Source organism: Amborella trichopoda, chromosome 1 (assembly GCF_054954075.1).
Source record: "Amborella trichopoda isolate Santa Cruz 75 chromosome 1, AtrichopodaSantaCruz75HAP2 v2.0, whole genome shotgun sequence".
Taxonomy (NCBI): Eukaryota; Viridiplantae; Streptophyta; class Magnoliopsida; order Amborellales; family Amborellaceae; genus Amborella; species Amborella trichopoda.
Genome location: NC_142336.1, coordinates 3,897,200 through 3,923,818, shown reverse-complemented (window position 1 = coordinate 3,923,818; position 26,619 = coordinate 3,897,200). Strand labels below are relative to the sequence as shown.

Genomic DNA, 26,619 nt, shown 5'->3' with positions numbered 1-26,619 from the left:
AATAAAGAGGCACGTTCAAGAATGCTTCTGTGTGACCCTAGCACCTTGATGGTCTAGGAAGAGTACCCTTTTAAATGTTGGTGCTCCCCATGCACTCGAAGGCCAGCAGAAGACCATATCAGCCCCTTGATCTTCACCATCCTTTTCCCCAATGTGGGCGAATTCTCTCTAGAGGCCACATTCCTAAGCATGCAATGAAGAAGGCCCATCCCTTCTTCAATACTGATGTTACCATTGTTGCATTCTCGGACCACAAAGTGAACTGAGTTGGTAACGAAAGTGACACCGAGGGGCCACTATGGTTTGTATATTGATTCTATTAGCCAAATGGACTCACCCCTGACCAGGCTCTCCCCAATAAAATCGTTTGTGCCAAGCTCTCCTCCCCTTGGAAGATTTTTCACATCAGGGATTCTATAAGAAGGACCGGCCATTATATAAAGCTTAAGGACTCACTGTCGTGTGTGAATCACTAAGGTGTAGACTATCGCTGCGCGTGAAAAGGTACTAGCTAGCACTGGCTGTGTTTTCAAAAGCCCAGCGCTGGCTTGTTTGTAAAAATGCTAGCGTCGGTTGTGTTCTCAAGGCCCAGCGCCGATTGTGTTATGAAGGCCCAATGCCGACTATGTTCACAAGGACCAACGCCAGCTGTGTTCACAAAGGCCCTGCACCGGCTGTGTTCTCAAAGGCCCAACACCAGTTTTGTTCTCAATGGCCCAACGTTGACTGCGTTCTCAAAGGCCCAGCACCGGTTGTGTTCTCAAAGGGTAGCGCCGGTTGTGCTTCTCAAGGGCTAACGCCAGCTGTGTTTTGGTTACATCCCAACACTGTTTGTGTTCAAATCCCTCACATGTGCCACAGATTGCTCACGTGTCACCTCGAACCCTGGGGGGGCACCGCTTAACATCTGCAAGCGGCGACATGGTCTGACGCACGTTTTCACACGTGTCGAAGGCGAACGTTACCTTCCCCGAGACCCTTCGTCTACCGCCAGCGCCTATTCGCTGTCTTGTGATATTTTGGTTTCTCATCAAGAAACCTCTCTGCTTAGCAGAAACCCACTAGTGGACCTCCCCTGTTCCTCCACACAACCGAAAAATCCTCTAAGTTCACCAGCAGCTCCTTGTTGTAACGTGGACCCCTTTTCCTCTTTTTTACTACTCCCAGAACCACTGTCGAAATCTTTGCAAACCCCGGCAAACACCCTATTCTCCTTGTCTTAGCACTCGTCTGCAACTCCCTTCGAGTGTTTCACAAGAATTTCTCACACTTTTACAAAAAGAACAGTGTCGGTGCTCTCTCTTCTTGGCCAGAACTTTCGTGCTGGTGGACTTTCTGCAACCCTCACCCTAGTACTCTGCGGTAGCATCGGAATCCTTGCCGGGAAGCCCTTCTCTCTCACTAGTCACGAGCATTTTACCTTTGGTAAAACGATGAAAAAGGGGGTTTATCCCCTTATATAGGTGACGTTTCCCCAAAGTACCCCTCTCAAACTGAGAATGCTAATCAGGTCCCTGAAGACCAAACGGCAATGGGCCGGACCGAGTTGAGCTCAGACCCAAAGTCCTGATTCACTTAGCTCTTGAGTTGATTAAAACTCAGAGCTAGATGTGTCCTCAAAACTTAGCATCTGCTGTGTCCTCAAAACTAGCACCAAATGTGTCCTCGAAAGATAGTGTCAGCTGTGTTTGTCAAATCCCCAGTGCCGACTGTGTTTGTCAAGTCCTAGCGCTGGTTGTGTTCTCAAAGGTTAGCACCACGCGTGGTATCACCGCTCATGCTAGCGTCGTGTGTGTTATCGCCACCCCTGGTCACCGCTGCGCTTGTTACTGTTGTCCATGCTAGCACCATGCGAGCCCTTGTGTTTGGCCCAGTTACTATCGTGAGTGTCCTGTCACCACCCGCCACAACCCATCATCCCCAGTGGAGTTAGGTGAATGCCAAGAAAAAGAGCCATTCTTATCTTTGCAATCCCCAAGTGGGTTTGTTTCTCACCAAGTCACTATCCTCATTTAGACCCTTTGCTATCTTATCCTCAGAGAATCGGGTTACCTTCCATAGATCGGTTCTCTACGGAGTCTCACTTTTCACACGAGGGCGTCACACTTGCCCCCCCTAATCCCCAATAAAGTCTGCTTCCCTTTGCCACTCCTTGTAGGGCCACCATCTTCATCTAAGTCCTCTGCTTGAGTACGGCCTCAACCATTCTATCCCCAGGTAGTCAGATTGTCATTCTCCATGGAACTTCACCTACATGGCGACCCACACAATGGTCCGTCCTGCATGACCCTAAACTATACAACCACGATCTAGATGCATTGCCCTAAACTGTATGGTCCAAACTATACAACCTTAAATTGTAGCGGAGGTTTAGTTGCACGACCTTAAATTGCATGGTCTTAGCTACATGACTTTAAACTGCATAGCCCATGGAACTTCACCTACATGGCGACGCACACCACGGTTTGTGCTGCATGACCCTAAACTGTGTAGCCACAGTCTAGATGCACGACCCTAAACTGCATGCTCCAAACTATGCGACCTTAAACTGCATGGTCCTAGCTACATGACTTTAAACTTCATAGCCATGGTCCAGTTGTATGACCATAAACTATAGTGCATGTCCTAGCCACATGACGTTAAAAGGCTTAGCACCATGGTCTCGTTGCATGACCTTAAACTGTAACAATGGTCATAGCTGCATGACTTTAAACTACATATCCATGGTCCAAACTATCCGACCTTAAACTGTAGCGGAGGTCTAGTTGCACTAACTTAAACTACATGGTCCATGCTACGTGACTTTAAACTGCATGGCCACGGTCCATGCTATATGACCTTAAACTATAGTGCACGTCTTGGCCGCATGACATTAAACTTCTTTACCCTTGTTCCGAAGGCATGACATTAAACTTGCCCCCACACATGTGCACACACCCTTTACATGCATCTTCACGCATGCCTTCCCTAACCGACCCGATAGTGTGCGCACACCACTTTCATCAACTTCCCAGTAAATTTGTTTACTTCATCATCATTCCCCAGTGAGTTTCACCCACGCTCAAAAATGGCGAGCCATGCCGCTACCCATACTCATCGTTAGCTAGTGGGTCACCACTTTCCACCTTCCATCCATACATCATCCATCATTCATAAGCAATCTCGTGCCATCCCCCCAAAGTGAGTCAAGCTACCGCCATACTCACTCAGTGGCCTCCACAGACTACCATTCATCACCGTCTCGATCCAAGCTATATGACCTTAAACTATAGTGCACGTCCTGCTGCATGACGTTAAAAGGTTTCACACAGGTCCCGGAGGCATGACCCTAAACACGCCTTCACAAAAAAAACAATAAATAAATAAATAATAGGCATGGTATATACCTGAACAAGGGAACACCATGAGTAAAAATGATGGACGGGCATGGTCACAAAACCATGAGTAAGAGAGTTTCATGAAAATAAAAACCCAGGCATGGTGAAAATCCGAAAGGGCACCGTGAGTAAAAATGAAAGAATAAGGGTGGACATGGCCGCAAGGTCATGGGTAAAAGAGCCCCAAATAAAAGAAGGTTGGTAAAAATTGTCTCTACGGCGCCACTTTCCAAGTTCAAGTGAAAACCTACAAAAGGCGCTTGGATCAATAAACAGGTTGATACAACACACCCCTCAAGGGCGGCTTCAACCGACATTCAAAAGAAAAATCCCTGGTGTCAGACTGCCTTGATACCAAGACCCAAAAAGATAGGCATCAAGGAATTATTCTTACGGCCTGAGTCCATTTGCAAAAAGGACTCGAAGGACAGAAGACTCGCCAAGAAGGTAATACAAGTCTCATGAAGAAGAGCACCATTCCCAGGAGGTCACTAACGCACTCCGAGATGCTGAAGGTGCCCCAAGAAAGCCAAGTCAGCCTGACATTGGACCTGTAATATAGCAACCAGGATTGAGCCCCCAGGCGTCGCCTCAGACGAAGAAGAGAGGTATCTTGAATGTCGAAACTACCAACAGTAAGCAGGGTTGCGCCCACAGCTGGTCACCTCGACAAAATGAGGTACCCTGCCCACCAAGGAAAATTTGGTGAGAAAACCAGACGGCTGTTAAGAGAAGGCCCTTCAATAGACCATCCAGAACAAACAACAAAACAAAGAAACCCAGACTAAATGGGAAAAATTCCCTTCAGCATGGCACTTTACTGCTAGACGGGCCTAATTCTAACCAACGTGGCCCGTACAAAATCCTCAACTGTCAGAACCACAAACAGTGCACGCGAGGGTGAGGACTTTGATAGGATCCCTCAAAAGTCTCTTCTCCCCCAAAGTTTCCACGGATGGACACGCACATTGCATCCAAACGTCTGAGCATCCTAGTTATAACATTGCATGGATATCTCATTGGTGTTCACATGGTCCTGTAGCTAGGAAGAAAAAAATAATAAAGTCAAGGAAATTTTACAAATGTTGTCCTTTTCTCTTCTCTCGAAGCACAACATTCAGTGGGGCAAGCTGTTTGAAAACATTTTTCAGTACCTTGGGTGCTTGATGCGGAATAAAAGAGAAGTCGGACAATAATGCCCTAACATACAGTAGAATTCTTGACGGTCTCAGAATTGTCCCAAAACGGGCTAGAATCTTCTTAAGGACTCCAAAAGGTCCCCCTGCCAAGTTTTGTCGTAATCCGACATGTCTAAGGTAGTGCAGACAAAGAAACAATTTCAGAAAAATCAGCCTCTAGCACCTTGAAATGGACCCTGTAACTAAAACTCTATTTTCGGTGCATCAAATGGCTATGAGACTACCGTCATTAAATCCAGCATAGTCGAAAACCCTTAGGGGTCAAGTTTCGACTTAAACAGAGGCTCTAGGAAAAAGTTATGGGTGAAACATTACAAAGGGATAAGCCGCACGCTATTCCCGTGCGGCCTCCCTGCCCAATCTCCATTAAAAGGAGATTGGTTTGCACAATCACGAGAAGCAACTTCAGAGACCCATATCTCCCTCTTTATGAGTCGAATCGCGCTCAACTTTTGGGAGCATGTTCGTCTCGTTAAGGCGAGAATTTTGATAGGTGGTACGCCTTGTGACGATGCCCAATAGGAAGAAAAACTAGAGAGAAGTTCGCAATTCCTGAAGACAGTTGTAGAAAATCAGCAGTAGCATGACCCACTTGAGCGGCTGTATCACGACGCTCGTGTACCTGATTGGCGCGAAACCAGTTCCATCGCGTACGTAAGGCTCAAGGCTATGCCTGGTCCAAACCACGTGCATGATGAACTGTTAAATTTAACACACAAAGGCGTCAAAGTTGCTGCAGATTCCAGCCGTCAAAATTCAAGATCCTGTCAAAAATAGAAGATGGAGAAATCTTCATTCGAGCACGAAATCGAGCTGCATTTGTTGCAACGTCAGCGTAACGATATGCTTAGTGTAATTCAACAAAGAAATCAAAGAAAAGCATTAAGGAACAAGCACACTATTGATCAGAAGTTTTCAAGATTCATACAAATTTTGAGTCGCATGATCGTGACTTAAAAACACGATCTTTGATTCGAAGTTGGCACCAAATCGATCGTCATACCGAGCCCAATGAGAAAGTAATCATCTTTTGACCAAACGGGCATCAGAGCAACCCTGAATCATCCATGGAAGATCACGAATGTTCTAAGGTAGTTGCAAGGACTGTTTTGAAATTTCATGTATTTTTGTCATGGGCAAAACATCATTTTGTACCCAATTTTAGATTTTATTTTAATTCAATTAAATTGTAATTATCATCAATTAGACTAGATTTTGGGTATCCACTTATGTTTTGAGCCCAATTCTATAAATACATGCTAAACCTATTGTAAAGGGCTTCCCTCATGCTTCAATCTCATGAGTAAAATTTGAGATTTTTACATTTAAATTATGGGCACGTCCAAGAGAGAGAGTGAGGAGAGAGAAGAAAAAGTCTGTTACCCTTCGCTGAAGGTAACTTTCTCTCTCTTCCTCTCATCTCACTTTCTCTCTCCTCCTCTCATCTCTCTTTCTCGCTCCTCTCATCTCTCTTTCTCTCTCCTCCTCTCATCTCTCTCTTTCTCTCTCCTCCTCTCATCTCTCTCTCTCTTTCTCTCTCCTCCTCTTATCTCTCTTTCTCTCTCCTCCTCTCTCCTCCCCTCATCTCTCTCTTTTTCTCTCCTCTTCTTCTTCTCTCTATCTTTCTCTCTCTTCTTCTTACTGTCTCTCTCTCTCTCTCCATTCAACATGCACGATAGTGGGCCATCGTCACGCATGTCTTTCATCATCTTCTTTCTCCTTTTTCCTTGCTTCCTTTCCTTACTCATCCTCGTTTCTTCCTTGATCCTTCTTCTCTCTTTCCTAATCTTCTTTCCTCCGTTTCTTTCTCTTTCCTCTTTCCTTCCTTTATCTTTCCTCTCTTTCTTAATCCCTCTCTTCTTTCTTTCTCCATGTTCCTTCTTTCTCTCTCTTCTCCATTCATGCATGACGGTGTTTAGTATTGGGCATGATATCCTCCTTCTTATAGAACATGCATAGTGAACCGGGCCTTAACCCGAGTAGTGGGCCGACCCTCTATCCAAGTTCCCTTGTCTCCATGTCACGCACGACGATGCTCATTGCTGCGCACGACATTTCTCCCTCTGTTCTCTGACAAAGACATTGAACCGGCCATTTCCTAAAGTGGCAAGTCGGGTCGTGTCAAGTCGCTTTCGACATGCACGGCGATCCCTATCGTCCCACGTGTCTTCTCTTTCCTCTTATTTTTTCTCTCCTTTGTCATGGACGGGAGAACCTCATCATCATCCATGTTCTCTTTACTTATTCTCTCTCCTCAATCATAAGCGATGGGACATCATCGCCATTCATGTTTTCTTCTCTCGTCTCTCTCCTCTGTAGTCGACGACGAAACCCTATCACTGTCCATGTTCTTTCTCTCTCGCCCTTTCCTATCATGGACGACGGAAGCTCATCATTGCCCAGTTTCTTTCTTTTCCTCCCTCCTCTGTTATGGACGGCGGAAGCTCATCGCCGTTCATGTTTCTTTCTTTTCCTTCCCCCTTTGTCATGGATAGCAGAACCTCATCGCCGTTCATGTTTCTTTCCCTTCTCTCTCCTCTGTCATGAACGGCAAAACCTCATCGTCGTCCATGCTTCTTTCTGTTTGTCTCTTCTCAGCCATAGACGGCGAAAGTCCATCGTTGTCCATGCTTCTTTCTCTTTCTCTCTCCTCAGTCACAGACGATGGAGCCCTATCGCCGTCTATGCTTCTTCCCTTCTCTTTCTTCTTTCTCTCTCTTCCTTCAACTCTCTTTTTCTCTTCTCTTTCTTCTTTCTTCTCTCTTCTCTTTCTTCTTTGTCTCTTTTTTTTATCTCTCTCTTTCCCTCTCCTTTTCTCTTTCATCCTTTCTTCCTATTCGCTCTTCTCCATTTCTTCTCTTCTCTTCCTTTCTTTTTCTTTTCTCTTCTCCTCTATTCCCTTCTTCTCTTCTTCTTCTCTCTCTTCTCGTCTTCTCTCTTAATCTCTCATCTTTTACTCTCTCTTCTATTTTCTTCTTATTTTTTCTCTTCTTTCTCTTTCTTTCTTCTATCTTATCTGTCCTTTCTTTCTCTTCTCTTTTCTTCTCTCTTTTTCTCTTGTTTGACTAAGAGAGGCTAAGTCAAGCACTACCATGATAGTCTTGTTATCAAGCAGTATTGCCACGGTCTGAGTTATCGTGCCCATCTTGCTGCCACGATGACCTAACCATCGTGCCAAATCGGTTAGTGTTCGTTCTATTGTCGAGTAGTATTACCGTCGTACCAGTCTGAGTTACCGTGTCCGTCTTGTTACCACATCTGATTAATCACTTACTGGTCTAGCCATTATGTCAGTCTGACCACTTGGTCAAATTCTTCTCTTCCCTTCTCTCTATTCTATCTTATTCTTCTCCTTTCATCATCCCAATCTCTATCCTCTTACTCTTTCCTTCTTCCTATGAATGCGCATGCCTATGTGCATTCCCCCAAAGATAAGGTGTGGTCCCTTGGCCCACTTGTCTTGTAAATTAACCATGTGTGTGTGATTGCAGAAACATGAGAGTACAGGTCAAGGGAGACGATTTCGAACCAGTTGTAGGACTAGGGTGCTTTTTATCATAATCTAAGAGGGCGCCCTCCCGAGTCAGCCTGAGTGAGTCACGGACCCAAGTGAGGTGTGTCCCATCTCACATTAAATTCCTCTCTCATCGGTTGGTATACCTGCCCTTATTCCCTAACAAGGTTCTCAAGAGAGCGGGCTTAAGTCTCGGGTTCCCCTGAAACCTGAGACACGTGCCATCAGGTCATCCTGACCCGGAGGGCCAGATTGTGGCACCTAACTAGTGATCTAAGAGGGCATCACTGCACGCCCGAGCATGTCATGACCCACCGTGAGGTAGGTCCCACCTCACACCCTATAATTCTCTCTCACTAGTTGGTACCTGCCCACACATGCACCCACACGCACTGCGGTTTTCGAGAGAGCGATCTTGGGCCAGGCCCCACATCTGGGTCCCCGCAGCGGTCCACAGACCCGACAAAATCGAGGCCCAACCAAACATCACCCGACTATTTGGTCTGGGTTTTTAGTTTATCGAATACAGATTGTGTAAAATATAATCCAAATGAAGAAAGCTTCACCAATATTTTGACTGAGGAATTAAAATTGCTCGAGGCCAAAAAGGTGTCCTCTCAGTATCAAATAGAGGCAGACAAATGCAATGCAGGGATAGAGACTTGCTAAGGAGCAACAAAGAAAGCTAAGATAGAGCAAACTACACGTCTAGGGTCTGAACCAATTAATTCAATCTCAATATAGTGAGAGAAAAGTTATAAATTCAATCTCATGGCCATGGATGAATGTGATGACCCTAATTTTTTTTTTGAAACTAAATAATAATAATAATAATAATAATAATAATAATAATAATAATAATAAAACAAAAATAGAACAAAAGATTTACATAAAAAAATATTAGAGTGATAGTCCATTGTGTCAAAATACACCATAAGGATTATCCTTTTTACTAACACAATTTGATACAAAAATACTAATAAATTAATAATAAAATTTAGCTTATGGTCATGTGTCATTCTTCTTAATGATGTGCCAATCATGAATCCATCACTTTGGTGATGTGTCATGAGATGGCGCATGCACTTAATAATATAATAAAATAAGTGACACAAGCAACATGCACCATATGAATAAAGGTTCTCTCTCTTTTTAAAACCATCATAGGTCCATCATACTCAATGATGGGGTCTTCTCTCTATCTTCACTTGTAAGTTTCTCTCTCTCTTTTCAACTAATTTCACTTTTTCTCTCTCAATGAGAAAAATGAAGTTAGTCCTTCTATTGCAGGACTTCTATTGTTGTGAATGCTTGTTTGATCATATCTGATACTTGCTTGTAGTAATATTTTAAACTATTAAATTTAGATCATAATTCATCCTGATATGAATCACGTGCATATAATTTATATATCATGCTTATTTTATTTATCCAATAAGGAATACATGATACGTATAAGATTAGAAGCGAATATGTCTAATAATAGGTATTAGATTGCAGGAAATCAATACGTCGAATTTCTGCTTATTATGCAGTATTTTAGAAAATATTTACATCCTAAAATTCTGATTTTCAAGGATAATGATAGTAACTTACTGAGCAGTCAAACTCATCAAGCTATTGTGAATTTTGTTTACAGTACTCACAACCGTATTGTTTGTATGTATAGCAAGAGTAGTTTGAGAGAAGTGTGTAGTCATGGATAAATTTGCCTTTAAAAATTTTGTATATATATATGGGAAAAGATCTTGTCGGCCCAATGGCGTACTGCTACAGTAAACGCCAATGGCTCAGATTGAATCTAGGCCGATCTGACGATCCTGGATGTCTGGTAGTGTTTGAATTTTAATATTCTTTTTTACAAATTGGAATGATATGAAATTTTGAGTGTGTGTACGTAAAAAATAGGTGAATCTTTGAAAAATATAAAAAAATATTTTACATGAAAAAAATTGATCAAAATACCCCTATAAAGTTTCGGGGGTATTTTGGTCAATTTAGTTTTACGGATTATTTTTTTTTATATTTTTATTAGGTGTGCCTTGATAAGAAGAACATACACCTTAAATTTCAAGTGATTCGAATTTATAGAAAAAATTAAAATTAAAATACGAAAAGAGGTCGTGACCGTCAGATAGGCCTAGATTCAATCTAGGCTATTGGCGTTTACTGTAGCGGTCATGTTATTATAAGCTGTGAAATAGACTTTGTATAAAAAGCTTTTGAATGAAAAATTTGTTTTGGAGTAATATATAGTAAAAATTTCGAAATTGTTTTGGTTCTTTAAAAATAGACTGTCATATCTCAAGAATTTTATTGTTATAGAACATGAGTTGTGACAATGCATATCATACACTCTTAGAGAAAGAGCGCACAAAAAAAGGTAAGAATAATTGAATAAAGCGAGCTGAATGGAGCCCAGTTCAAACTTTTGTTGCCCTCTTTGAGCTTCTCTTCTCAGCTTCCGTTTCTGCAATGCTCACATAAAACTCTCGACCAAGCATGTGTCTCACAATTGTCCAAGAGACACTAGCTACCACTGTGTCAAAGATCAATTCCATTGAGAAATTGAAGCCAAAAAGCGAGAGAATTTGGATCGCATTCGCGAGCTAACAAACATTCTCTCTGGTGTCCAATGGAACTGATGATGCCTCTTCTTTGTGGGAAGGTAAAGGGCTCACATCTACTTCCATTTTGTCCTCTGATAATGTACTGAGGTCTTCAAAATCCTCATTTTTCCACCATTAACAGAGTGAGCACCAACCCAAAAATAGGTATTGCAGCCAAGGGATGAGCTCGACTGGACGCCATATTGTTCAAGATAGTAGAAATGTTGCTTCAGCCTTTTCACCAAATTCGCAGAGACGGTGAGAAGCTGGCCCTTCTCAAGCTGTAACATGCAAAGTTTATAATTGTCCGTTTGACTTAAAATTTTATAGGAAGAGTATCTATAAAATTTTTAAATCAAAATGGATTTTTGAACCATCAATTTTCAAGATTTTCATGGATAGGCTCGATCTACACTACTATTGAAACTCTAAATTTTATAATTAAAGATGCAAATAAACTTTACGGCTATCACAAAGATTTTTAGTATAAAACCATATTTTTCGACTGTATTTGGAGGTGCGCTCTATATAAACTGCACCCTTAAAAAAATGTGTATATATTTTCGAGACGAAAATAGAATATAAGGATAGGGTTCCTGTATATAAACTGCACCCTTAAAAAAATATGTGTATATATTTTCGAGATGAAAATAGAATATAAGGATAGGGTTTCTGTAGTTCTTGTGTGTATGAGGGGCTCGTAAAACCATTATTCTTCTCATTATTCTTCATGTGTATAGGACCTCAACAGACTACCATTAAAGTTAGCGTGGAATCATTTCTCATATCATATTGGTATGCATGCAGGGAAAGAGAGATGAATGACGAAAGAAGATAGAGAAATTGCAGAAAAATAAATAGGACCGTGTTCCTCCTTTAAAATCCTGGGATAAGAGAAAGCATTATCATATAAAAGAGAGAGAAGGTGGAGGAAGTACGAAGAATCCTTGAGAGAGAGAGAAGGAAGGATTTGTTTAATGGGTTATGTGGGAAAGGGGATCGGAAAACTGCTGAGGTTCAGAGAGGGGTGGGGGTCAAAGAATTAAGCATGAGGAATAGAGAGTTTGCAGAAGAAGGGGGAAAAGGATAGATGTAGAGAGAGAAGGGAGGAAGTTAGGGTTTTTGCAGAGAGGAGGGAGATACTGTTACTGTATGTGAGAGAGAGAGAGAGAGAGAAAAGAGATTAAGAGAGAGAAAGGGAGAGGTGGTACTGTTACTGAATGAAAGAGAGAGAGAGAGAGAGAAGAGATTAAGAGAGAGAAAGGGAGAGTGATGCTGTTACTGAATGTAAGAGAGAGAGAGAGAGAGAAGAGATTAAGAGAGAGAAAGGGAGAGGTGAAAAAGCCAGAACACTCCAGTGGGATACAGGATCTGGAGAGAAGGTCAGAGAAAGCAAAAAGGAGTGAGAGAAAGTTGAAAAAGAGAATAGTGAGAGAGACTTTACATAAAAAAAGTAGGGAGTGAGAGCTAGAGAGAGAGAGAGAGAGAGAGAGAGAAACCCAAGCAATGGCAGTGAGCAACAACATAACGGCGGGCCTCAACTTTGTGGCCCTCCTGAGCTCCATAGCCATCATCGCTTCCGGAGTGTGGCTTGCATCACGGCAAGACAACGAGTGCATCCGCCTGGTCCGATGGCCGATAATCCTCATCGGACTCCTCATCTTTCTGGTGTCTCTTGCGGGCTTCGTTGGGGCGTTCTGGCGCGTCCAGTGCCTCCTCGCGGTCTACCTCGTCGCCATGATTATTCTCATCGTCCTTCTCCTCTCGTTTGTCGTCTTTGCGTTCGTCGTCACGGGGCCATCGGGAGCCTACCCGATTTCTGGCAGGGCATATGATGAGTACCGCCTGCAGGGCTACTCGGCATGGCTCCGCCATTATGTGGCCGACAACGGCAATTGGAACCGCGTCCGGGCCTGTTTGGGTGGCTCCACTGCGTGTTCGGGGCTCCCCCTGAAGTACCTTAGTTTTCAGGACTTCATTGCTGCGCATCTCACTCCTTTGCAGGTCGGTGAATTTCTTTTCCGCTCTCTGTCTCTCTCCTTTGTTGTCCCCTGTTTTCATTGTTCTAGTCTCTCCCAAACTTTTCTTTAAGTCCCCTGTGTTAATTTTCCTGATCTTCTTCCTCTTCGCCCCCCCCCCCCCCCCCCCCACCCTCTCTCACTCTCTCAACAAATTTCGGATTTTTCGCCTTTGCTCTTTTTATCTCTCTGCATTTTTGGACTTCTATATTTTGGGCCTTTCCAGGTTTTTAGGGCTTCTTCTCTACCTCTAACCTCATTTGGGTTTCTTCTTCCTGTTTATCTTTCATTCCTTGTCCATTTCTATTGTTGGGATGATATTTTTTCCAGGTTTCTCCTCCCCTCTAGAGAGAGAGATTCAGTTGCAGGCTCCAGCGATGGCGAAATGGCCTCCTCTTGCTCTCTCTCTCTCTCAGCACCCAGTTAGCTTCACCTCGCAGCTTTATCCACAAAATGATTCTCATTGAATGAAACATTGTTCCTCTCTCTCAAGCCCACCACCATTGTTCCCAGTGCCTCAATAACAAATACACAATTTTTTGCGATTCGTAGTTTACCTGATTTTTTGCCTCCCACTTTTTGAAATGAATTCGTTTTATTACTGGTGTTTCAGTTTGCCGATATATTGTTTTTTGCCTACTTGTTGTAAACTTTGGGTTATACTCTCTAATTCAGGGTTAATCTGTTGGTTTTTTCTCTCTCTATTATCCCACCTCTCATTTGGGGACCTCTCTCTCTATATATCTCGACAATTTCAGAGTTTTATTTCAGAGGCCTTTACCATTTGAGCATTCAGCCTTTGCTCTCCATTTCTGGTTCTGTAAGTTGTTTTTTTTTTTTGGCAATAATAGTAGCAGTAATAATAATTATAACAACAACAACAAGGTTATTTGTCTAGAGAACAGAGTAATAAGGCCCAAAGTGTTTTTATTCTTGCAGAGAATAGAATAATAAGGCTGATTCCTTCCTGGAATCAGCCCCGCCCGAGCTATTTTTTAATTTTATATAAAGCTTTTTATTCTTGTATGAAAAGTTTATACAAGGTTACAACATGTAAAAAATCAGCATAAAAGGATATTCCAATCATCAGACATCAAGATGTGTGAATATACAGAAAAAGAAAATTTTAGACTATCTATTTTCAAGTGTTTATAGATCGCACGATCTACACTACCATTTTTGAAAATTCAAATTTCATAAATAGGATTGAACATAGATTTTGGAGCCATTGTAGGTTTTCCTATGCCAGAACTACTACATCTCTTGATAAATTTTAGAGGTGCCGCCTGATTTATAGGTAGGAACCTCATACAAACCTCACCCTAACTAAATTGGCCCTCTTTCTATTAAATAAATATTAAAAGAAAACTGAAAATTACAATATGGGCTTTGGATGTTTTTTTCCAGGTCTTTCCTGCGAGGGGCACTTCTTTCTCTCTCCTCCCCTCTGGAAAAAGAGAGATAGATTCAGTTGCAGGGTCCAGCGATGGCCTCCTCTTGTTCTCTCTCATCATCCCACCCAGTGAGCGTCAACTCGCAGCCCACTTGTTCTTAATCCACTAAATGATTCTCATTGATTGAGACATTGTCCCTCTCTCAAGGCTTTATCGGCCACAACCATTGCTCCCAATTTGTAATGCTAGCCAGTGCCTCAATAACTAACACACGACAAACACAATGCAGCTCTGATCAAGCCCTGGTCCAGGACCACACCACCAAGCTGCTAAAAAATTTAGATGGAGAAATAGACCCCTATGCCCTGACTCCTCGGAGTTGCCGAGGTTAGAGAAGCAGACAAAACAGTGGAACACTGCAACCCGAATCACTGGAACCCGATCATTCAACCCGAACCAATTCTTGAATGACAAAACATCGGGCTTTCTTTCCTCAGGTTCTCCTTTCTTTCTATATGGATGTGTGAGAGTTGAATCCAATTTATGGTCGATCCTCTCTCTGTCAAGGATATCCTCTTCGTAGGATTTGAAATGCACCTGTTGTTGCAACCCCAACCATGGGGCTGCTGTTGAACCCCACCTTACTCACTTCCCATTAGAGCAAAAGAAGGGGCTTTCTTTCTCTAGGATTTACTTGCCCTTGTCCTGTCTGTCATTTCAGCCAAGGTTGAAGGACAAAACCCCCTTAAGAAGCAAATGGCGTGTTTGATTTTTGGAAGCGGTGGCTTCTAGAGCCATCTCTCCTATACATTGTAGCACCTCCCTCTTATGTTAAAAATATCGTTGAAAGTGGATGCTATGAGCCCCATGAATGGATAATCAAAGAACCCACCGTATCCACTTCTTCGAAGACACGGTATCTAAAACCATGTCTTCAAAAATTGATAAACCAGAAGGCAATGTTTCTTTCTGTGTCTACTACCACAAGCACTCCTTTCTCAAGTATTTCCTCTCCCTAGACATTAGCAACCAGTCCTGATGTTCTCTTCGAATGAAACTAATCTCACCCACCACGTCTAAGACATAAAACAAAGTCCCTTCCTAGCCCTTTATCCAGAATTCCCCCATGTCTCTCGATCTAGGATACATAGGAATTTGATCTTGTAAGCCCACCGGCCTATTAAATTGTATAAGCCAAATGCCCCTGAAAGATCCATAAGTGAAAGGCTATCCTGGTGGTGAGAAATTTTTTTCAGAGAAGTGAGAATCCGAGAGACCTGAAATTCGCACAAATGTACATCTCCTTTAGGTGCTCCGTCAAAATGAAAAAATGCGTACACTAGGATAAATATGTCCACAGTTTTTTGTCATCCAGATCGCCTCCTCTCTTTCAATATTGACTGTTGGACTTACACTTAGATTAAGCTCTTTATCATGAGGATGTGTTTGGATAGAGAGAGGGTGTTTCCCCAGGGGCTTTCAGGTGTGTGTGGAGAGGATAACCTCTGGTGGTTTACTCAGGGAGTAAGTTAGGTTTTTGGTTTTTGTTTTAGATATAGACGTACAGGTTCTTGGGTCTGTACTCAGAGAAATTCTTGGATCTGTGAGTTTAGGGAGAGGGAACCTCAGTGATAAACAGATTTAGAAAAAAAAAAAAAAGGGTTAAAGCAGTACTTTTAGAACTAATTTGTTTGAGTATTAATAAAGCGGCTTATTCATAGGAATGGAATCTTGTCTCAAAGAAAAAGAATTAAAGTAACAATTTTAAGTAAGCGAAGCATAGGTGGTGGATTTCTGAAATTAATGCCAACTTGGTTGGAAAAGGTGAGGTTTACCCCTTTTTCATTGCTGCCTTTCTTGTTGCTACTTTCTTAGTGGAAGAGAAACATAAATCTTTCTTTTCTTTTTTTACTTTTTGGTTGTTAATTGTTGCTTTCTTTATGGAGGAAACAAAACAGCTTGATCTATCAGTCATTATGCAGTAAATGTCTTTTTAGTTGAATAAAATAAAACCAGATCCTCATCCTAGCTGAGTAGAGAGAGAGTTGCACTAGGTAAAAACAGGGGGATGCTGAATAGAGAGGGAGAGGAAGGGAGAGAGGTAAAAACAGAGGACTAAGAGAGTGAGATTTATAGGTATATGCATGGGGAAACAGGTTACAGTGATAGGGTTGAGATAGAGATGGAAATTATCCAAGAGAAAAGACTAATTAACTTCTAAGATATATCATTTGAAGTGTCTTCACAGAGAGAGAGAGAGAGAGAGAGAGAGAGAGAGAGAGAGAGAGATATTAAAAAAGAATGACAGTGAATTGACCTCTGGTTTGTGGTTTCATCAGTCAGGATGCTGCAAACCACCAACCATATGCGGTTTTGGGTACGTGAACCCTACAGTGTGGATCAACCCCACAAATCCAGCAGCCGACCCCGACTGCTATCTTTGGAGCAACGACCAGACTCAGCTCTGTTACTCCTGCAACTCATGCAAGGCTGGCCTCCTCGGGAACCTGCGCACAGAGTGGCGAAAGGCAGAGGTGGCTCTCATTGTATCTCTTGTGGCTCTCATTTGGGTTTACCTCATTGCTTGCAGTGCCTTTCGCAATAACCAGACAGAAGAGCTCTTTGATCGCTACAAGAGGCCCTTCACCTAGTGAGAGAGAGGATCCACAAACTTCTTGTGTTTGGAGTTCTTGTCTGTATTTCATATTGTTTCTGTAACCTAAGCTCAGTATGGACATGGCACCCAAGTAAATACTAGTCTCTACACTTTTGTTGAACTGCTTTTGTTTGTTTGTGAATTACACGAAGTTTAAGCTAGTGTAACTCTTTCCCTGTATTTCTCATCCATGTACATAAGACGATTATGACAGCAAAAATTAGTAGGTTTGCACTTCTTTCTCTTTCCTCGTTTTCTTTTCTTTCTTTTGGCTTTGGAAGGTAGTGCATGCTTTTTTTAAAGTGTTAAAAAAGATTGAATATTGTACTTGTGTTTAGTATGTTTTTGTTTGTAACATATCGAGGAAATATAGAATTCATTGCAAGATTCATAAAGGGATTTGATGGAGATTATATAGCTTTATAAACTTGGTCACTTTTTCGTCGCTAATTCGCACACGAAATCCTCGAAAGTTGCGCTGGTGATCGCAACCTTGGTGCCAATCTTTGAGCTTGATGGAGATGATGTGGGAGTGGCTCTCTCTAAGTTAGAACCTCCACACCTCCATGGTAAGCTGAATAAAACTTGGGTTTTTTACTGTTTTTAGAGGGGAAATTATAAAAAATATATCTTAATTTTTATTTAATCAGAAAAAAAAACTTTATATTTTTTTTAATTTCACCTAAGTTTTTTTTTTTTATTTATAAAAAATAACATTCACGATAGTCGTATGACAGTGATGGTATATTTCATTATGGTGCTTTTAAGTACCATAATGCATGACAGTGATGGTATGTCTCATTACGGTGCTTTTAAGTACCATAATGCTAAAAGACATCATTATGATACTTTATGCGCCATAATGCTAAAGGGATTCATGCCCATCTGACTCATGACTTTCGGTTTTTGACAGGTCTGCTTCATCAGAGACCTTTTTTCTCTTTCTACCCCTGTTACCCTCCTCATTACTCTCTGACTCTTGCACTATCTTCACCCTCTTTCTCTGATCATCATCACTAAAATCTATATCAGCAGCATTGGCAAGAGCTGATACATCGAAGTCATAGGCCAAATCTGCCCGGTTTTCATTTTCCTTGGTGTATAAACAACTACTTGTTTGTTGTTTTCACTGAGATTGTGAAGGTGAATTGAACGATAGCTACCGACCGCAAAAATTTGAACCAGAGGACCCAAGTTCAAAATTTGACAAAGATCTTTGGCAACCCCAATTGATCAAGAGTGCAGAGATGGGTGGGTTGGTCAGAAGATTGAAGAAGCTGGTCTGAAACTTTCTTCTCTCTAAAACGGGAGATGGGGTAGCAAGAGTACCATATGGAATGGGAAGCTAAGACATGGGCTATGGTCTTAAAAGCATATAGAGAATCGGCATCCGATGTGGAAGGCAAGATGAGCAATGGGTTAGAGAGTGAAAGAGATGCAGAGGATTTTAATTGGTCATAGAATGATTTGATACGGCAATCTCCTACCATTGTTTCTCAAAAGAGAACATGCAAACCGTACAAATAGATGTCTCTCTCAAGACCCAACATCAAAATCATTAAAATGCATTAGCAGAATACAAAGAAAAGAGGTTTCTCACTCTAAACAACAATCTGATTCAAAAAATGGGGGTTTCTTTTGTATTGTGGGGAATTGAAAGTAACAAACTGTGAAAACAAATGGAAAACAATCTGGGTTTCTCTCACTAGATGTGGCATCCAAATTCGTCAAAATTTGGGATCATTATCGCTCTTTGAGAAAAAAATTGCCAATGCTAATAAAAAGTTCAAGTACAATCTTGATAAAAGGATTGCACTTAAGATAAACTGAGTGGCATGAAGCCCTTTGGCATCACGGTACTTACAAGCATCATAATGAAGCCCTTTAACATTATGGTAGTTAAAGTACTGTAATGAAACATTTTAGCAGTATTCAATTAAAAGATCACTTTTGGTACAAAGTCCTCATCTCTAAGTATGGTGTGGACAGATTTGGTGTTTGGTTGGGGGTTGGAAGAGGAAATGACAGATCTCAGATATGGAGATTGATTGCAAATTGTAAAACTATGATCTTGGGATATTTTAGATGGAATCCAAGAGATAGTTGTTAAATTTCCTTCTGGCACCATAGATGGATTGGAGACTTTCCTCTATAAAGTCTATTTTCCCTGATCTGTTTGGGATAATCACAAGGTCGAATATGTTAGTCAGTGAAGTTGTGGATAGAAGGGCAATAATCTCTTGTGGAACATTCAGTTGGCTTATAGCTGGCTGAATAATGTCATTCTCTCCTAATTGTGCTCTCTTATGGAAAAGCTAGATATGGTCTATGTTTCACAGAATGCCAGGGATGAGTTGGTTTGGAAGAATGAAAGTGATGGTGTTTTCACTATCAAATCCTGTTATAGTCTATTCTTTCATGATCAATGGAGAAAGTCATGCCCCTAGAAGATTGCTCAGATTTAGAAGTGGTCGCTACCTCATAAGGTACAAGCATTCATCTAGTTGGTTGCTATGAATAAAGGTTTGACCATTGACAATCTGATTAAAAAGGGGAAAATTTTACCTAATGTATGCCTTCTTTGCAAAGCTGATGGTGAATCTGGTGCTCACCTTTTCATCCATTGTTCTTTTATGGTGAGAATCTGGCATTAGTTGCTCAGTGTTTTAGGTATTAGCTTAGCACTTCCTTAATCGGTGGAAGGGGTAGTTTCAAAAGTATTCATTCCTCATTTACCCACGGTGGGTAAGGCCTTATGGAATATTGCTAAAGGTGTGATCCTATAGGAGGTTTGTGATATCCACTTGCCTTATATTTAAGGCCAAAAAGTGGATCCCATTTGTTCCATGAGGGACCATAGGATTTGGAATACCCGCATATCCATTTCGCTGAGAGATGCAATTTCCAATATTACGTCTTTCAGAAATCAAACATATCATTAAAGCTCATCCTTTTTCTCTATTCCTCAACTATGAAGATCTTCCTCTCTCTCACACACACCTTCTCCATCATCTCATAAACCTTAAAGAGGTATCGCAAATTCCATTTATATGATAGAGTTACTAGAAAAATTAAATAAATATTGTAATTGGGACAATGAAAAAATGAATGAGAAAATTAAACGCCTTTTTTTATTTTATTTTTTTACTTTTTTAACTTGCATGGGTCTATAGGCTTTCCATATATATGGGGATTTATGGGATTAAGATTTTAGATGGGGTGCATACGTCTTTTTCTCTTAAAAATACAGGGATAAAAAAAAAACAGAATTTTATTATAGGGTTTTAGTTTAGGACACGGTTTCTATGTGGCCAGCCTTCATATTGTAGAAAGGCAGGCTTGAAAATAAATATATTTTTAAATATAATTTGATCCTAATTTTTAAAGAATATATAATCTTCAACATGGAGATCATAAATATGAAAAAAAAATAAAAAATTGAAAACTAGAAATAATAATTATATCAAGAAACCATTTGGACTATTAATTACAATTGTTTTTAGATGGACCACCTATTTACATCCATCTATGCTTTATGGGAAAGGTTTCTATGCTTTCCATACAGCATAGAAGTTCTATCCTCCCCTACTATCCAACCGTCTATTTTTTATCAAGAGAGCCACTCACTGTTTGATCTTAGATCTGACGTGTCAAAGTATTTTATTTTTAGTTTTTTTTATACAAATTGTACATATATGAAATTTTGTACGTGTCATTTTCTCATTGGGGTGTACTTATAAAAAATATTAAAAATAATTTTTTATAAAATATAATGACCAAAATTCCCCTTGAAAATATATTTTTTATATTTTTCGCAAGTGCGAGTTTAACAAAGGAATGGACGTCCAAAATTTGGTGTCAAAATACTTTATAGAAAAAAATTAAAAATAAAATAGTGTAGAGACGTGACATTGTGATTGGGGCAATCTTAGCCCTCCATTCACAATAGACAGTTGGATAAGAGGGAGGATATGACTTCTATGATCTCAATCCTATATATATATATATATATACCAAAAGTAGTGGAAGAGGATATAAAGAGGATACAAAGATGTAAGATAATAATAAAAAAGAGTAATAGACAAAACATATAATTCATATATATGAATCTTTTCTTATAGACCATAGGAACACAAATTAATATGATAGAGAATGTCCTAAACACAATAAAACCTCAACACCAGGAGAAGAAAAAAGAAAGAGATAAGGGGGAAGTTTTATTCAAACCACCTCCTAGTATTACAGTAGGAAAATTTAACCTACAAGGAATCAAAAGGAAAGAGGATAATAAAGAATTAGTAAATGAATTGGTAAAACGACTTGAAAATTAGATATAAAAAGAAAGACAAGTGTACAAGTACTTCAAGAAGATAAGTTTTTCAACTCTGGAGATATATAAAATAGAAAAAGCTTTTAAACCAGAAAGCTTAGAGATTAATAGAATTGATTATGGGAGAAAAACTAGGCTGGTTGCACCAACTAGAATGTATTATCCTGGACCAACTGCTGTAGATCTTCAGATAGAAGAAGACCTAATTCCCACTTCAGTTTTTTATTCAAGAAGATCCATAGTAACTTGGAATATAGATGGGATGTTTGAAAATCAGATTCTTGATCTAATGAAACATATGACCAGCATGTAAAGCAAGTGGGGATCAAGACCACGAAATTGCTAAAGCCATTATATATGAATTTACCAGATGGCTTAGAGGATGGTGGGATTTCCACATGGATGAGGAAGCCAAAGATCAAATTCTAAATGATGTTAAACAATATAATATAAAAACTGAGGTCGGACCAAGACAGGTGTTGGAAAATTTAGTAACTGAGGGAGATGCAGTTAACATTCTAATATATACCATTACAGTTCATTTTGTGGGAAGTACGACCTGCCAGATTTGAGGATCTACTTTCAAACTTACGTTGCCCAAGTCTCTCACATTTTAAATGGTATAAAGTTGTATTTTACTCCAGACTGCTATCCAGAGAGGACAGTAAAGCAAATCATTAGAAAGAAAATTCATTGCAGGACTTCCTAATCTTTTTGCTGAAAAGGTTAAAATAAGATTAAAAAATAAACATGGAGGAATTATACCATATTCCTTATATACTCTTGGAGAACTCTCTGCAGAGATCTGTGCTGAAGGTCTTGCATTATGCATAGACATGAAATTGAAGAGACAATTAGAAAAACAGAGAATGATGGGAAAAAAAGAATTAGGCGACTTTTGTGAGCAATTTGAGTTTAATACTTTACCAACTTCAAAATCTACTCGCAAACAAAAATATAGAGACTATAAAATATAAGTCTAAATATAAAAGAGAAAAGAAAAATACTTTTCCCAAAAATTTCTTACATGATGGCTCTTTTAAACAAAAGGGGAAGAGAAAAATACTAGTTCATTACAACTGTGGGAAGTTGGACATTATAAAAATCAATGTAGAGTAAAAAAGCAAATAAATGCTCTTGAAATAGACATTGAGATCAAAAAATAGTTATTTGATATTTTATTAATTAAAAGGGATGAGTCTGAAGAATCTTTTGACTCTGATGAAGAATTACTTATCGAAGAAATAAATGATGAAGATTTAATTTTTTCAAGTTCAGACTCTGAAACAAATTTTGAAAAATACCCTAATATAGACTGTCATTGTGGTTTCTTAAATACACTCACAAAAGAAGAAAATCTAATCATTGATTTAATTGATAAAATAAGTGATCCCGAGGCTAAAAGAGAAGTCTTGATGCATTATATCAATATGACCAAAGAACCGTATAGTTCTTCTAAACTTTCTCTTGTCCCTACTAGTGAAGATTATAGTTTTACGGATATCCTAAAAGAGTTCAAAATAAAACTCAAATCCACAAAAAACTTACAATTTTTTATCTAAAAAATGAGATAAATGAAGTTCGAAATGAACTTATAACTCTAAAGACCAAAGTACAGATTCTAAGGATGGCAACCACTGAAAAAGGAAGTGGTAATGAAAATGCTGAGGAAGAATTTAATAATCTAATACATGATTATAATCATAAGCTTTTACAACCCGAAATTGAAGATACATTCCCAAAAGTGATAGATGATCCTCAAACTTCAAATAATTGTAATATGCTGAGAAAGTTACACGATTATAAATATGTTAACCTCCTAGATAAAGTAATAACCCAAATATGATTTATCATTGTTAAAATAGTGGTGCAAAAGGAATACACTTTTCAGACTACTGCTTTTATAGATTCAAGAGCAGATCTAAATTGCATAAATGAAGGTTTAGTTCCAACCAAATATTATAGCAAAACAACACAGGTGTTAAATACTGCTGATGGTAGTAAGATGATAATAAATTACAAACTGTCTGATGCAGCAATATGTAACAATGTTGCATGTTTTAAATTTTCTTTTATAATGGTCAAAAGTTTAAGCCAATATGTTATTCTTGGAACTCCTTTATTAAATATGTTTTATCCTATCAAAATTGATAATACTGGAATAGAAGCTGATATTGAGGGACATGAAGTAAAATTAGACTTCATTGATAAACCCAAGGTCTATGAAATAAATAACATTAAAAATAAAATCTCTATTAAAGAGAAATTCCTCTTATATCTAAAAGAAGAAGCAAAACATAAAATTATTAATGAAAAATTAACTTTATCTCAAATACAAGGTAAAATCAATAATTTCAAGAAAATGTTAGAAAGAGAAGTTTATCTTGACATTCCTAATGCCTTTCGGAATATGAATCAGCATATTGTAGAACTTCCTTATGAACCTGGCTTTAATGAACAAAAAATTCATACTAAAGCCAGACCTATACAAATGAACAGTAGGCTCTTGGAGATTTGTAAAACTGAGATACAAGAACTTCTTGATAATAACCTTATTAGGAAAAGTTCTTTACCTTGGAGCATTGCAGCTTTTTATGTGGAAAAAGCTTCAGAAATTGAAAAAAAAGCACATCAACTTATCATAAATTATAAGCCTTTAAATAAAACACTAAGATGGATCCATTCCTATATCAAATAAAAAGGATCTTTTAGACAGACTTGTCAATGCCTGTATTTTCTCTAAATTTGATTTGAAATCAAGGTATTGACAAATCTAAATAATAGAAAAGAATAGGTATAAAACAACATTTAATGTTCCTTTCGGACATTATGAATGGAATGTGATGCCTTTCGGATTAAAAAATGCTCCTTCAAAATTTCAGAATATTATGAATGATATTTTCAATCCTTATACCAAATTTATTATTGTTTACATTGACGATGTCCTTGTTTATTCTGAAAATATTGACCAGCATTGGAAACATCTGAATATCTTTTATAAAGCTATAAAAAGTGCAGGTTTGGTTGTTTCAGCTAAGAAAATAAACATTTTTCAAATTAAAATAAGGTTTTTTGGACACAATATCTTTCAAGGAAGAATAATCCCTAATGATAGGGCAATATAATTTGCTTCTAAATTTCCTGATATCATTAAAGATAAAAAAGAATTACAAAGATTTCTAGGATGTCTAAACTATATCTCAAATTTTTATAAAACTTTGGCTTTGGATGCTAAACCTTTATTCCAAAGGTTAAAAAATAACCCCCCAGATTGGACCCATGAACACACCATGACAGTAAAAAAATTAAAACTTAAAGCCAAAGAATTACCCTGATAGCCCTTTCTGGCCCTACAGCTTTTAAAATAATTGCGACAGATGCCTCTGAACTTAGGTTAAGAGGAATTCTTAAACAAAAAATCCAAGATGATGAGCAACTTATACACTTTACATCTAAAGCTTGGAACCTAGCCCAACAAAAATATTCTACCATTAAAAAAGAAGTTTTAGCAATAATCCATTATGTGACAAAATTCCTAAGTAATTTGCTTTAACAAAAAATTTCTTATCTGAACTGATTGCAAATCCGTCAAAGACATTTTAGAAAAAGATGTAAAAAATCTAGTTGAAAACAAATTTTTGCCAGATGGCAAGGAATTCTATCTTCTTTTGATTTCAATGTTGAACACATTCAAGGAAAAGATACTCATCTACCTGACTTCTTGACTTGAGAATCTTTACAAGGAGGGAAGGAGAAGCCAACATCAACCAATGGATATAGTTTCTAGCCCAGTAAAAATCCTGGCTTGAAATAGTTCAAGCTCAGGAGATTGAAATATCTCCCCAACAATCCCTTTTGAGCACCGATAATCTAAACCAAAATAGAACTCCATTTCTCGAAACAACATATATACCATTAATCATAATAGAAAATGAGCACATGGAAAAAAACCCTATTGAAATAGCAGCTTTGTACTTATGCCACCATCTACATCCAAATGTGGGAGATAGATGTAGAGAATGGTATGAAACAACATTAATGGAAACCGGGTCGGTGTCAATAGTGCACCATTATAGAAACAATGACTCAGAAATAACATATTCAAAATTTCAGATACATAAAATTATTTCTTATAAAGATTGGGTTTCAACCCTTTAAAACCAAGGGTAATGAATACCAAAGGATTAAATTTAAATCCTATCATTATTTCGAATATATTAAGGCATGGGATGAAACCTACCAAAATACTAAACATACACACAACTGATACATGCAGTTTAAAAGAACTGAAACAGCAGAATTCCCAAATTGGTTTAAAAGTTGGTTCCTATTATGGGGATTAGTAAGCCAGATACTACCTAAAAATTTGCAAGTAGCACATATATATATATATATATATATATATATATATATATATATATATATATATATATATATATATATATATATATATATATATATATATATATATATATATATGGTGCAGTTGGCATACGGATGCATCCATAGCTGTAGAGGTAGGTGCACCTTCAAATTTTATCATGGTATATAATTTTGATGTAAAATGTTCTTAGGATTATCTCAAAATCTATTTGTATATCTAATTATAACTTTTTAAATTTCAAAAATGGTTAAAATCAAGTAGATTTATAAACATATGAAAATCTTGAAAATGGATGGTGTAGATAATATTTTGTAAAATGCACTATTTCTGAGACTTAAAATCTTTCTATTTTTCATGGTCATACATCTCGATGTCGACATTAAAACTACCTTTTCTGATGGATTTTTTAGGTGCGTCCGTAGTTCTACATTACAAGGTTGCATCCTTATATAAACTTTTTTCATATATATATATATATATATATATATATATATATATATATATATATATATATATATGTGGAGAAAGTTTATATCGGGTGTCAACCTTATCCTATTGAAGTAAGAGGCACCTTACAAAGTCATCAAAAAATGTTGTTTTGATGCTAGAAAACCTTCAAATTAATCACCTCAATGTCCTAATGTATGGCTTTGTAAGGAAAAAAAAAAGATTTCAAATCATGAAACAATACATCATGTAACGCATTATCTAGATAATCCATTATCAAAAGTTTCAAGTGTTTATAGATTTGCTTGATCTGCATCATTTTTAGAAGTTTAAATTTTATAATTAGGGGTAACGATAGATTTTCATGCCATCGCAAAGCTTTCAAGTACTACAATGGCATATTTCGGCCTAATTTTGATGTGTGCCTTACTTCAATAGATTTGCGGCTTGTATAGAGCCGAGGCTCTAAACAATCAAATTAGAGCTCACCTTCAAATAGTGTCGAGAATTATGATTTCAATACTGGAAAGATAGCCTTAACTTATATTTTCATCTTTAGTTATAAAATTTAAAAGCTTCAAAAATCGTGTTGATCAAGCAGATCTATGAGAACTTGAAAAACTTGAAAATTGACGGTCCAAAAATTTGTTACAAGATACACTATTTCTAAAACTTGAAATCCATTTTTTTC

The 26,619-nt window shown here is 38.5% G+C and overlaps 1 protein-coding gene across 1 annotated transcript; it reads left to right on the top strand.

Moving 5' to 3' along the window:
• Window positions 1-11,619: 11,619 nt before the first annotated feature.
• On the top strand, window positions 11,620-17,005 carry LOC18427124 (tetraspanin-2). Its single transcript, XM_088857602.1, has 2 exons — window positions 11,620-12,703; window positions 16,451-17,005. The coding sequence occupies exons 1-2, from the start codon at window positions 12,206-12,208 to the stop codon at window positions 16,760-16,762; spliced, it is 810 nt and encodes a 269-aa protein (XP_088713728.1). The 5' UTR covers window positions 11,620-12,205; the 3' UTR covers window positions 16,763-17,005.
• The last annotated feature ends 9,614 nt before the right edge of the window (window positions 17,006-26,619 follow it).

Bases quoted from the DNA above. Each gene is read 5' to 3' on its own strand.
- LOC18427124 (XM_088857602.1), top strand. From the start codon at position 12,206: ATGGCAGTGAGCAACAACATAACGGCGGGCCTCAACTTTGTGGCCCTC. The intron at 12,704-16,450 runs GTCGGTGAATTT...TGGTTTCATCAG, and splicing joins CGCATCTCACTCCTTTGCAG to TCAGGATGCTGCAAACCACC.